The sequence below is a fragment of the Notolepis coatsorum genome (assembly GCF_963971535.1).
Source record: "Notolepis coatsorum genome assembly, chromosome: 11".
Taxonomy (NCBI): domain Eukaryota; kingdom Metazoa; phylum Chordata; class Actinopteri; order Aulopiformes; family Paralepididae; genus Notolepis; species Notolepis coatsorum.
In genome coordinates, this window is record NC_140175.1 from 124,108,736 (window position 1) to 124,123,629 (window position 14,894).

Below are 14,894 nucleotides of genomic sequence, written 5' to 3' on the forward strand. Positions count from 1 at the left end.
GTAATAATTATTTTGTCTTATCTTGTTTTAGTCAACATAAATTAAGAGAGAATTCGTCATGGTTTTTGTAAACTACATTTTTGTGTACTCAGTTGTGGTCAACGATATGTAATTAACTATTTAGTTGCGTTGGCGTCACGTGGTCTTCAATAACGTGACGTCACGTCTCGTTGTCGTCATGAAAAAAACCTTCGTTGACGAACATCTTTCGTCATCAATTTAGTCAACAAAATTAATACTGGTGGAGATAAGGAGTTATCTCAGTAGCAGAGCGAGACGCTCAGCCAGTATCATGTAACAAGGCCAGTTGAAATGTAACCTACGGACTACAACGTATGATGTCTATCGTGCCAGTTAGACCCTCACCTGTTAGACCCTCACCTGTTAGACCCTCACCTGTTAGACCCTCACCTGTTAGACCCTCACCTGTTAGACCCTCACCAGTTAGACCCTCACCTGTTAGACCCTCACCTGTTAGACCCTCACCTGTTAGACCCTCACCTGTTAGACACTCACCAGTTAGACCCTCACAAGTTAGACCCTCACCTGTTAGACCCTCACCAGTTAGACCCTCACCAGTTAGACACTCACCAGTTAGACACTCACCAGTTAGACCCTCACCAGTTAGACGACCCTCACCTGTTAGACCCTCACCTGTTAGACCCTCACCTGTTAGACACTCACCAGTTAGACCCTCACCAGTTAGACACTCACCAGTTAGACCCTCACCAGTTAGACACTCACCAGTTAGACACTCACCAGTTAGACACTCACCAGTTAGACCCTCACCAGTTAGACCCTCACCTGTTAGACCCTCACCTGTTAGACCCTCACCTGTTAGACCCTCACCTGTTAGACACTCACCAGTTAGACCCTCACCAGTTAGACACTCACCAGTTAGACCCTCACCTGTTAGACCCTCACCTGTTAGACCCTCACCAGTTAGACACTCACCAGTTAGACACTCACCTGTTAGACCCTGTTAGACCCTCACCTGTTAGACCCTGTTAGACCCTCACCTGTTAGACCCTCACCTGTTAGACCCTCACCAGTTAGACCCTCACCAGTTAGACACTCACCAGTTAGACACTCACCTGTTAGACACTCACCAGTTAGACCCTCACCTGTTAGACCCTGTTAGACCCTCACCAGTTAGACCCTGTTAGACCCTCACCTGTTAGACCCTCACCTGTTAGACCCTCACCTGTTAGACCCTGTTAGACCCTCACCTGTTAGACACTCACCAGTTAGACCCTGTTAGACTCTCACCTGTTAGACCCTCACCAGTTAGACACTCACCAGTTAGACCCTGTTAGACCCTCACCAGTTAGACCCTGTTAGACCCTCACCTGTTAGACCCTGTTAGACCCTCACCAGTTAGACACTCACCAGTTAGACCCTGTTAGACACTCACCAGTTAGACCCTGTTAGACCCTCACCTGTTAGACCCTCACCAGTTAGACCCTGTTAGACCCTCACCTGTTAGACCCTCACCAGTTAGACCCTGTTAGACCCTCACCAGTTAGACACTCACCTGTTAGACACTCACCTGTTAGACACTCACCTGTTAGACACTCACATGTTAGACACTCACCTGTTAGACACTCACCTGTTAGACACTCACCTGTTAGACACTCACCTGTTAGACACTCACATGTTAGACACTCACCTGTTAGACCCTCACCTGTTAGACCCTCACCTGTTAGACACTCACATGTTAGACACTCACCTGTTAGACCCTCACCAGTTAGACCCTGTTAGACCCTCACCTGTTAGACACTCACCAGTTAGACACTCACCAGTTAGACACTCACCTGTTAGACCCTCACCTGTTAGACACTCACCAGTTAGACCCAGTTAGACCCTGTTAGACCCTCACCTGTTAGACCCTCACCAGTTAGACCCTGTTAGACCCTCACCTGTTAGACCCTCACCAGTTAGACACTCACCTGTTAGACACTCACCTGTTAGACACTCACCAGTTAGACACTCACCTGTTAGACCCTCACCAGTTAGACACTCACCAGTTAGACACTCACCTGTTAGACCCTCACCTGTTAGACCCTCACCTGTTAGACCCTCACCTGTTAGACCCTCACCAGTTAGACCCTGTTAGACCCTCACCTGTTAGACCCTCACCTGTTAGACCCTCACCAGTTAGACCCTGTTAGACCCTCACCTGTTAGACACTCACCAGTTAGACACTCACCAGTTAGACACTCACCTGTTAGACCCTCACCTGTTAGACCCTCACCTGTTAGACCCTCACCTGTTAGACCCTCACCAGTTAGACCCTGTTAGACCCTCACCTGTTAGACCCTCACCAGTTAGACCCTGTTAGACCCTCACCTGTTAGACCCTCACCAGTTAGACCCTCACCTGTTAGACCCTCACCAGTTAGACACTCACCAGTTAGACACTCACCTGTTAGACCCTCACCTGTTAGACCCTCACCTGTTAGACACTCACCAGTTAGACCCTGTTAGACCCTCACCTGTTAGACACTCACCAGTTAGACACTCACCAGTTAGACACTCACCAGTTAGACCCTGTTAGACCCTCACCAGTTAGACCCTCACCTGTTAGACACTCACCAGTTAGACCCTGTTAGACGCTCACCTGTTAGACCCTCACCAGTTAGACCCTCACCTGTTAGACACTCACCAGTTAGACCCTCACCAGTTAGACACTCACCAGTTAGACCCTGTTAGACCCTCACCTGTTAGACCCTCACCTGTTAGACCCTCACCAGTTAGACCCTCACCAGTTAGACACTCACCTGTTAGACCCTCACCTGTTAGACCCTCACCAGTTAGACACTCACCTGTTAGACCCTCACCAGTTAGACCCTCACCAGTTAGACACTCACCAGTTAGACACTCACCAGTTAGACCCTCACCAGTTAGACGACCCTCACCTGTTAGACCCTCACCTGTTAGACCCTCACCTGTTAGACACTCACCAGTTAGACCCTCACCAGTTAGACACTCACCAGTTAGACCCTCACCAGTTAGACACTCACCAGTTAGACACTCACCAGTTAGACACTCACCAGTTAGACCCTCACCAGTTAGACCCTCACCTGTTAGACCCTCACCTGTTAGACCCTCACCTGTTAGACCCTCACCTGTTAGACACTCACCAGTTAGACCCTCACCAGTTAGACACTCACCAGTTAGACCCTCACCTGTTAGACCCTCACCTGTTAGACCCTCACCAGTTAGACACTCACCAGTTAGACACTCACCTGTTAGACCCTGTTAGACCCTCACCTGTTAGACCCTGTTAGACCCTCACCTGTTAGACCCTCACCTGTTAGACCCTCACCAGTTAGACCCTCACCAGTTAGACACTCACCAGTTAGACACTCACCTGTTAGACACTCACCAGTTAGACCCTCACCTGTTAGACCCTGTTAGACCCTCACCAGTTAGACCCTGTTAGACCCTCACCTGTTAGACCCTCACCTGTTAGACCCTCACCTGTTAGACCCTGTTAGACCCTCACCTGTTAGACACTCACCAGTTAGACCCTGTTAGACTCTCACCTGTTAGACCCTCACCAGTTAGACACTCACCAGTTAGACCCTGTTAGACCCTCACCAGTTAGACCCTGTTAGACCCTCACCTGTTAGACCCTGTTAGACCCTCACCAGTTAGACACTCACCAGTTAGACCCTGTTAGACACTCACCAGTTAGACCCTGTTAGACCCTCACCTGTTAGACCCTCACCAGTTAGACCCTGTTAGACCCTCACCTGTTAGACCCTCACCAGTTAGACCCTGTTAGACCCTCACCAGTTAGACACTCACCTGTTAGACACTCACCTGTTAGACACTCACCTGTTAGACACTCACATGTTAGACACTCACCTGTTAGACACTCACCTGTTAGACACTCACCTGTTAGACACTCACCTGTTAGACACTCACATGTTAGACACTCACCTGTTAGACCCTCACCTGTTAGACCCTCACCTGTTAGACACTCACATGTTAGACACTCACCTGTTAGACCCTCACCAGTTAGACCCTGTTAGACCCTCACCTGTTAGACACTCACCAGTTAGACACTCACCAGTTAGACACTCACCTGTTAGACCCTCACCTGTTAGACACTCACCAGTTAGACCCAGTTAGACCCTGTTAGACCCTCACCTGTTAGACCCTCACCAGTTAGACCCTGTTAGACCCTCACCTGTTAGACCCTCACCAGTTAGACACTCACCTGTTAGACACTCACCTGTTAGACACTCACCAGTTAGACACTCACCTGTTAGACCCTCACCAGTTAGACACTCACCAGTTAGACACTCACCTGTTAGACCCTCACCTGTTAGACCCTCACCTGTTAGACCCTCACCTGTTAGACCCTCACCAGTTAGACCCTGTTAGACCCTCACCTGTTAGACCCTCACCTGTTAGACCCTCACCAGTTAGACCCTGTTAGACCCTCACCTGTTAGACACTCACCAGTTAGACACTCACCAGTTAGACACTCACCTGTTAGACCCTCACCTGTTAGACCCTCACCTGTTAGACCCTCACCTGTTAGACCCTCACCAGTTAGACCCTGTTAGACCCTCACCTGTTAGACCCTCACCAGTTAGACCCTGTTAGACCCTCACCTGTTAGACCCTCACCAGTTAGACCCTCACCTGTTAGACCCTCACCAGTTAGACACTCACCAGTTAGACACTCACCTGTTAGACCCTCACCTGTTAGACCCTCACCTGTTAGACACTCACCAGTTAGACCCTGTTAGACCCTCACCTGTTAGACACTCACCAGTTAGACACTCACCAGTTAGACACTCACCAGTTAGACCCTGTTAGACCCTCACCAGTTAGACCCTCACCTGTTAGACACTCACCAGTTAGACCCTGTTAGACGCTCACCTGTTAGACCCTCACCAGTTAGACCCTCACCTGTTAGACACTCACCAGTTAGACCCTCACCAGTTAGACACTCACCAGTTAGACCCTGTTAGACCCTCACCTGTTAGACCCTCACCTGTTAGACCCTCACCAGTTAGACCCTCACCAGTTAGACACTCACCTGTTAGACCCTCACCTGTTAGACCCTCACCAGTTAGACACTCACCTGTTAGACCCTGTTAGACCCTCACCTGTTAGACACTCACCAGTTAGACCCTGTTAGACCCTCACCAGTTAGACCCTGTTAGACCCTCACCAGTTAGACACTCACCAGTTAGACCATGTTAGACCCTCACCTGTTAGACACTCACCAGTTAGACCCTCACCTGTTAGACTCTCACCTGTTAGACACTCACCAGTTAGACCCTGTTAGACCCTCACCTGTTAGACCCTCACCAGTTAGACACTCACCTGTTAGACCCTCACCAGTTAGACACTCACCAGTTAGACCCTCACCTGTTAGACCCTCACCAGTTAGACACTCACCTGTTAGACCCTCACCTGTTAGACACTCACCAGTTAGACACTCACCAGTTAGACACTCACCTGTTAGACCCTCACCAGTTAGACCCTCACCTGTTAGACCCTCACCTGTTAGACACTCACCTGTTAGACACTCACCAGTTAGACACTCACCAGTTAGACCCTCACCTGTTAGACACTCACCTGTTAGACCCTCACCAGTTAGACCCTCACCTGTTAGACACTCACCTGTTAGACCCTCACCAGTTAGACCCTCACCTGTTAGACCCTCACCTGTTAGACCCTGTTAGACCCTCACCAGTTAGACACTCACCAGTTAGACCCTCACCAGTTAGACCCTCACCTGTTAGACACTCACCTGTTAGACCCTCACCAGTTAGACCCTCACCTGTTAGACCCTCACCTGTTAGACCCTGTTAGACCCTCACCAGTTAGACACTCACCAGTTAGACCCTCACCAGTTAGACCCTGTTAGACCCTCACCAGTTAGACCCTCACCAGTTAGACCCTCACCTGTTAGACCCTGTTAGACCCTCACCAGTTAGACCCTGTTAGACCCTCACCAGTTAGACCCTCACCAGTTAGACCCTCACCTGTTAGACCCTGTTAAACCCTCACCAGTTAGACCCTCACCAGTTAGACACTCACCAGTTAGACCCTGTTAGACCCTCACCTGTTAGACCCTCACCTGTTAGACCCTCACCAGTTAGACCCTGTTAGACCCTCACCAGTTAGACACTCACCAGTTAGACCCTCACCAGTTAGACACTCACCAGTTAGACCCTCACCAGTTAGACCCTCACCAGTTAGACCCTCACCAGTTAGACCCTGTTAGACCCTCACCTGTTAAACCCTCACCTGTTAGACCCTCACCTGTTAGACCCTGTTATACCCTCACCAGTTAGACCCTCACCAGTTAGACACTCACCAGTTAGACCCTCACCTGTTAGACACTCACCAGTTAGACCCTCACCTGTTAGACACTCACCAGTTAGACACTCACCAGTTAGACCCTCACCTGTTAGACCCTCACCAGTTAGACCCTCACCTGTTAGACCCTCACCTGTTAGACCCTCACCAGTTAGACCCTCACCTGTTAGACCCTCACCAGTTAGACCCTCACCTGTTAGACCCTCACCTGTTAGACCCTGTTAGACCCTCACCTGTTAGACCCTCACCAGTTAGACCCTCACCTGTTAGACCCTCACCTGTTAGACCCTGTTAGACCCTCACCTGTTAGACCCTCACCAGTTAGACCCTCACCAGTTAGACCCTCACCTGTTAGACACTCACCTGTTAGACCCTCACCAGTTAGACCCTCACCTGTTAGACCCTCACCAGTTAGACCCTCACCAGTTAGACCCTCACCTGTTAGACCCTGTTAGACCCTCACCTGTTAGACCCTCACCAGTTAGACCCTCACCTGTTAGACCCTGTTAGACCCTCACCAGTTAGACCCTGTTAGACCCTCACCTGTTAGACCCTCACCTGTTAGACCCTCACCAGTTAGACCCTGTTAGACCCTCACCTGTTAGACCCTCACCTGTTAGATCCTGTTAGACCCTCACCTGTTAGACCCTCACCAGTTAGACCCTGTTAGACCCTCACCAGTTAGACCCTGTTAGACCCTCACCTGTTAGACCCTGTTAGACCCTCACCTGTTAGACCCTGTTAGACCCTCACCTGTTAGACCCTCACCAGTTAGACCCTGTTAGACCCTCACCAGTTAGACCCAGTTAGACCCTCACCTGTTAGACCCTGTTAGACCCTCACCAGTTAGACCCAGTTAGACCCTCACCAGTTAGACCCTGTTAGACCCTCACCAGTTAGACCCTGTTAGACCCTCACCTGTTAGACCCTGTTAGACCCTCACCTGTTAGACCCTGTTAGACCCTCACCAGTTTACTTTTCTGGTATTTTTATATTCAGAGTAAATTATATTGTTTACACTGTACTAGAGAGTATGCACTATCTATATATGACAGTACTTGAGAGTATGTAGCTTATTCACTGTAACCTCTGCCACTGTCCTATACCCCCTGCTCTTTGTTTGTTTTGTTATTTTAACTTAACTGTTTTTATACTTCCTGTTGCTTGTTTTATTGTTAACCTTGACTTTTAACTGCCTTGTGTTTTTTATTATTATTTTTTCTATCATCCTTAAGGTGACCTTGGGTGTCCTGAAAGGCGCCACCAAATACAATTTATTATTATTATTATTATTATTATTATTATGAAGCTTGAAAGTAATGTCCATGTTCCCCGGCAGGCTGCCCGCTGGGTTTCTACGGTAAGGACTGTTCTCAGACCTGCCAGTGTCAGAACGGAGCCGACTGCCACCACATCTCGGGACAGTGCACCTGCCGCACTGGCTTCATGGGCCGGGACTGTGAACAGAGTGGGTACAGAGACGTATAATATATGACATATATGACATTTTTTGCCTAGATATACGGTATATCTAGGCAAAAAATGTCATAGATGACTGAAAATCAACATTACTAGTCTATACCAGCACCTGCTAGACTAGAATAGGCTGTCATTAGCCTACTATGTAGCCTAAGCTACTGATTATAAATGCACAACACTGTGCAATATTACACTTACTGTAGACTGTATATTTGTACTGTATTCCTTTTACTGTATATTTAATTCTATCTTATCATTCTCACAACACAACACCCCCTCTAATGGAACATTCCAGGGTGGATGTGCGTTGCGTCACACTCCGTGGCCAATCTGCGCATGTGCATGGGGAATCGATGCCTAAAAACGGTCTTTTTCGCTGCCAATTTAGTTCTGATCGATTAGGAATGTCTCGTGCCGTGTTCAGGAGATTCAGGTGCATACAAGTCTATTCGATCATGTCTCCAGCACCCCCACAGCCGTATCTGCAATCACTTAATGTCAAGGCTCTCATCCACATTCATTCATATGCTCCCCCCGCAATCTCCTCCCCGATTTCAGAATCCCGGAAGTGTTGCGGTGGTCTATTGGTGGAAACAGGAAGTGTAGTAACATCTGTATTGGTGGAAACAGGAAGTGTAGTAACATCTGTATTGGTGGAAACAGGAAGTGTAGTAACATCTGTATTGGTGGAAACAGGAAGTGTAGTAACATCTGTATTGGTGGAAACAGGAAGTGTAGTAACATCTGTATTGGTGGAAACAGGAAGTGTAGTAACATCTGTATTGGTGGAAACAGGAAGTGTAGTAACATCTGTATTGGTGGAAACAGGAAGTGTAGTAACATCTGTATTGGTGGAAACAGGAAGTGTAGTAACATCTGTATTGGTGGAAACAGGAAGTGTAGTAACATCTGTATTGGTGGAAACAGGAAGTGTAGTAACATCTGTATTGGTGGAAACAGGAAGTGTGATAACATCTGTATTGGTGGAAACAGGAAGTGTAGTAACATCTGTATTGGTGGAAACAGGAAGTGTAGTAACATCTGTATTGGTGGAAACAGGAAGTGTAGTAACATCTGTATTGGTGGAAACAGGAAGTGTAGTAACATCAGTATTGGTGGAAACAGGAAGTGTAGTAACATCTGTATTGGTGGAAACAGGAAGTGTAATAACATCTGTATTGGTGGAAACAGGAAGTGTAGTAACATCTGTATTGGTGGAAACAGGAAGTGTGATAACATCTGTATTGGTGGAAACAGGAAGTGTGATAACATCTGTATCGGTGGAAACAGGAAGTGTAATAACATCTGTATTGGTGGAAACAGGAAGTGTGATAACATCTGTATTGGTGGAAACAGGAAGTGTGATAACATCTGTATCGGTGGAAACAGGAAGTGTGATAACATCTGTATTGGTGGAAACAGGAAGTGTGATAACATCTGTATTGGTGGAAACAGGAAGTGTGATAACATCTGTATCGGTGGAAACAGGAAGTGTGATAACATCTGTATTGGTGGAAACAGGAAGTGTGATAACATCTGTATTGGTGGAAACAGGAAGTGTGATAACATCTGTATCGGTGGAAACAGGAAGTGTGATAACATCTGTATCGGTGGAAATATTAACCCCCCCCCCCCCCCCCCCCCCCCCCCCGTTTCCTCTTCCCTGCTTCCCAGAATGCTCTCCTGGTTCCTATGGTTACGGCTGTCGTCAGGTGTGCGACTGTCTCAACTACTCCACCTGTGACCACATGACGGGCACCTGCTACTGCAACCCCGGCTGGAAGGGAGCCAGGTGTGACCAAGGTGAGCGGGAGGTGACCCTGACCCTGACCTAACCCTGACCCCTGGAGCCCTGACCTCAGTCCAGACAGGCTCAGAAGTCATAGTGAGGTGTATATTATTGTGTGACCTGAACACTGATCCTAAATCAGTACTGCTAATAAATATGGGCCCTGATGGGAACATTATCTACTCTCTCTTAATGAATACACTCAGTGTCTCTACTCTCTTATCTACTCTCTCTTAATGAATACACTCAGTGTCTCTACTCTCTCTTATCTACTCTCTCTTAATGAATACACTCAGTGTCTCTACTCTCTTATCTACTCTCTCTTAATGAATACACTCAGTGTCTCTACTCTCTCTTATCTACTCTCTCTTAATGAATACACTCAGTGTCTCTACTCTCTCTTATCTACTCTCTCTTAATGAATACACTCAGTGTCTCTACTCTCTCTTATCTACTCTCTCTCTTAATGAATACACTCAGTGTCTCTACTCTCTCTTATCTACTCTCTCTTAATGAATACACTCAGTGTCTCTACTCTCTCTTATCTACTCTCTCTTAATGAATACACTCAGTGTCTATACTCTCTCTTATCTACTCTCTCTTAATGAATACACTCAGTGTCTCTACTCTCTCTTATCTACTCTCTCTTAATGAATACACTCAGTGTCTCTACTCTCTCTTATCTACTCTCTCTTAATGAATACACTCAGTGTCTCTACTCTCTCTTATCTACTCTCTCTTAATGAATACACTCAGTGTCTCTACTCTCTCTTATCTACTCTCTCTTAATGAATACACTCAGTGTCTCTACTCTCTCTTATCTACTCTCTCTTAATGAATACACTCAGTGTCTCTACTCTCTCTGATCTACTCTCTCTTAATGAATACACTCAGTGTCTCTACTCTCTCTTATCTACTCTCTCTTAATGAATACACTCAGTGTCTCTACTCTCTCTGATCTACTCTCTCTTAATGAATACACTCAGTGTCTCTACTCTCTCTGATCTACTCTCTCTTAACCCTTTCACTACCACACTACAGAAGGTTAACCTTTCACTACCACACTACATAAGGTTAACCCTTTCACTACCACACTACAGAAGGTTAACCTTTCACTACCACACTACAGAAGGTTAACCCTTTCACTACCACACTACAGAAGGTTAACCCTTTCACTACCACACTACAGAAGGTTAACCTTTCACTACCACACTACAGAAGGTTAACCCTTTCACTACCACACTACATAAGGTTAACCCTTTCACTACCACACTACAGAAGGTTAACCCTTTCACTACCACACTACAGAAGGTTAACCTTTCACTACCACACTACAGAAGGTTAACCCTTTCACTACCACACTACAGAAGGTTAACCTTTCACTACCACACTACATAAGGTTAACCCTTTCACTACCACACTACAAAAGGTTAACCCTTTCACTACCACACTACAGAAGGTTAACCCTTTCACTACCACACTACATAATGTTAACCTTTCACTACCACACTACAGAAGGTTAACCCTTTCACTACCACACTACAGAAGGTTAACCCTTTCACTACCACACTACAGAAGGTTACCCCTTTCACTACCACACTACAGAAGGTTAACCCTTTCACTACCACACTACAGAAGGTTAACCCTTTCACTACCACACTACAGAAGGTTAACCCTTTCACTACCACACTACAGAAGGTTACCCCTTTCACTACCACACTACAGAAGGTTAACCTTTCACTACCACACTACAGAAGGTTAACCCTTTCACTACCACACTACAGAAGGTTAACCCTTTCATTACCACTCTACAGAAGGTTACCCCTTTCACTACCACACTACATAAGGTTAACCCTTTCACTATCACACTACAGAAGGTTAACCTTTCACTACCACACTACAGAAGGTTAACCCTTTCACTACCACACTACAGAAGGTTAACCCTTTCACTACCACACTACAGAAGGTTAACCTTTCACTACCACACTACAGAAGGTTAACCTTTCACTACCACACTACAGAAGGTTAACCTTTCACTACCACACTACAGAAGGTTAACCCTTTCACTACCACACTACAGAAGGTTAACCTTTCACTACCACACTACAGAAGGTTAACCTTTCACTACCACACTACAGAAGGTTACCCCTTTCACTACCACACTACAGAAGGTTAACCCTTTCACTACCACACTACAGAAGGTTAACCTTTCACTACCACACTACAGAAGGTTAACCCTTTCACTACCACACTACAGAAGGTTAACCTTTCATACCACACTACAGAAGGTTAACCCTTTCACTACCACACTACAGAATGTTAACCCCTTCACTGTAGTGTGGTTGTGAAAGGGTTATTGTGGCAGTGAAAGGTTAACCTTCTGTAGTGTGGTGGTGAAACGGTTAATGAATGCATTTACATTCCCATAATATTCAGGATAATAAATCAATCAGTATTTAATAATTATATTGTGCATCATGTAACTCTATCATTGTATGCTAACGATGTTATCCCTCACTACACACACACACACACACACACACCTACACACACACCTACACACACACACACCTACACACACACACACACACACACACACACACACACACACACACACACACACACCTACACACACACCTACACACACACACACCTACACACACACACACACACACACACACACACACACACACACACACACACACCTACACACACACACACACCTACACACACACACACACACACCTACACACACACACACACACACACCTACACACACACACACCTACACACACACACACACACACACACACACACACACACACACACACACACACACACACACACACACACACCTACACACACACCTACACACACACACACACACCTACACACACACACACACACCTACACACACGCCCCCCCCCCCCCTGCGCCCCCCTCCAGCTGGCGTGGTGGTCGTGGGCAGTCTGAACAGCCTGACGAGCGCGGCGCTGCCGGTGGACTCCTACCAGATCGGCGCCATCGCCGGCATCATCGTCCTGGTCCTGCTGGTCCTCTTCCTCCTCCTCCTCTTCATCGTCTACAGGAAGAAGCAGAAGGGGAAGGAGCCCGCCATGCCGGCTGTCACCTACACTCCCGCCATGAGGGTGCCCCCCGACTACACCGTCGCTGGTAGGTGATGATGGTGATGGTGATGATGGTGATGATGGTGATGATGGTGATGATGGTGATGGTGATGATGGTGATGATGGTGATGATGGTGATGATGGTGATGATGGTGATGGTGATGATGGTGATGATGGTGATGATGGTGATGATGGTGATGGTGATGATGGTGATGATGGTGATGATGGTGATGATGGTGATGGTGATGATGATGATGATGGTGATGATGGTGATGATGATGATGATGATGATGGTGATGATGGTGATGGTGATGATGATGATGATGATGATGATGATGATGATGATGATGGTGATGATGATGGTGATGATGATGATGATGATGATGATGATGATGATGATGATGATGATGATGGTGATGATGGTGATGATGGTGATGATGGTGATGATGATGATGATGATGATGGTGATGATGATGATGATGATGATGATGATGATGATGATGGTGATGATGATGATGATGATGATGGTGATGATGGTGATGGTGATGATGATGGTGATGGTGATGATGATGATGATGGTGATGATGATGATGATGATGATGATGATGATGATGATGGTGATGATGATGATGATGGTGATGGTGATGATGATGATGATGATGATGATGGTGATGATGATGATGATGATGGTGATGATGGTGATGATGATGATGATGATGATGGTGATGGTGATGATGGTGATGGTGATGATGGTGGTGGTGATGATGAGTGATGGTGAGTGATGATGATGATGATGATGATGATGATGATGATGATGATGATGATGATGATGTCATTGATATATAAAACATAAAACGACGTCTCTCTCCTGGTCTCAGACGCCCTCCCGCCCAGCGGGGAGCACCATCCCAGTAACTACTTCTCCAACCCCAGCTACCACACGCTGGCCCAGAGCAGCAGCCCCCCCCACGTCAACAACCTGCCCTACGGGAAGGTGGGTCATTGGTGTTTTACTTTACTTTAGTTTAAGTAAAGAAACGTCACAGACGTATTTCCATTGTGGTCCTTTGGTCTCAGCAGCACATAGTATTTACATAAACATTATTATCATCAGCCTTCAGTATATCCATACTGTAGTGTCCGCTTGTCGCTCCCCAATGAATCGACAAGCGTCCACGATGCACCCGCAATTAATTATCTTACTCAGTCCCAAAGTTTGTGATATAAATATGGAATGTCCCAAGTTGCTGCTGTTTACAGAGTTTATTGTTGTCCAAGGGTGAATGATGGTGAATGAAGGGTTAAATCAGAACAGTTGTCAATTGCTCCATTCAGAGTTCCAAACGGTGAGACAGGTATAAAAATGTATCCTCATCACAGGTGCATGGGATTACGGTAATTAGCTAGGCTATTTATAGAAATTTAAGTTTAAGTTTATTTGGATCCCCATTAGCCACAGCAGTGCTGGGGCTATTCTTCCTGGGGTCCATAACACATAAAATACAGTTACAGACATATACACTCACAACATTTACATGTCATACAGACAATTAAAACAACAATAAAAACCCTTATACACTCATAACATTTACATGACATACAGACCATTAAAACAACAATAAAAACCCTTATACACTCACAACATTTACATGTCATACAGACAATTAAAACAACAGTAAAAACCCTAATCAAATTCATAATACAATATAAAAATACAAAATTATACAATATTTTAATAATATATCCCTATCAGACACATGCCTTTTCATCCATATATACCTATCTCTTTATCAGACACATACATTTTAATTTACGTACACACTATCTATTAGGGAATGTCAATTTCTTTGGTTGAAAATGTTGTTTTACCACGATTTTGAAACGGCATTTACTATTCTCCTGCTTAACATGTCTGGGAAGAGAGTTCCATTCCTGCATACCACGGAACATGACAGTTCGCTTCATTGCATTCGACCTCACTTTTGGAAGTGTAAAACCTCGTGCAGAAGCATGTCTGGTGGAATGGTTGTGTCTGTCAAGACTTATTGATAAATTGTTATATAAAATTGAGGGGATCTTTGTAACAAAAATATTCCTAGTGAATACAAGGAGTGAGCAGAGTAATTTATGTTTGACAAGTAACCAAGTT

General features: G+C 46.0%; 2 protein-coding genes across 2 annotated transcripts in view; one reads left to right on the plus strand and one right to left on the minus strand.

Moving 5' to 3' along the window:
• The window catches only part of pip5kl1 (phosphatidylinositol-4-phosphate 5-kinase-like 1), a gene marked incomplete at both ends in the record, with an annotated part of 469,911 nt that overhangs the window by 293,356 nt on the left and 161,661 nt on the right, over positions 1–14,894 (minus strand). The gene's annotated exons all lie outside the window — the stretch shown is intronic.
• Positions 1–14,894, plus strand: part of LOC311236449 (uncharacterized protein) — a gene marked incomplete at its 5' end in the record, with an annotated part of 67,545 nt that overhangs the window by 32,652 nt on the left and 19,999 nt on the right. The window contains 4 exons of the mRNA XM_084324130.1: positions 7,689–7,817; positions 9,503–9,631; positions 12,564–12,791; positions 13,624–13,739. Of these exons, the coding sequence (XP_084180256.1) occupies positions 7,689–7,817; positions 9,503–9,631; positions 12,564–12,791; positions 13,624–13,739 (602 nt within the window). The remainder of the gene's footprint in view (positions 1–7,688; positions 7,818–9,502; positions 9,632–12,563; positions 12,792–13,623; positions 13,740–14,894) is intronic.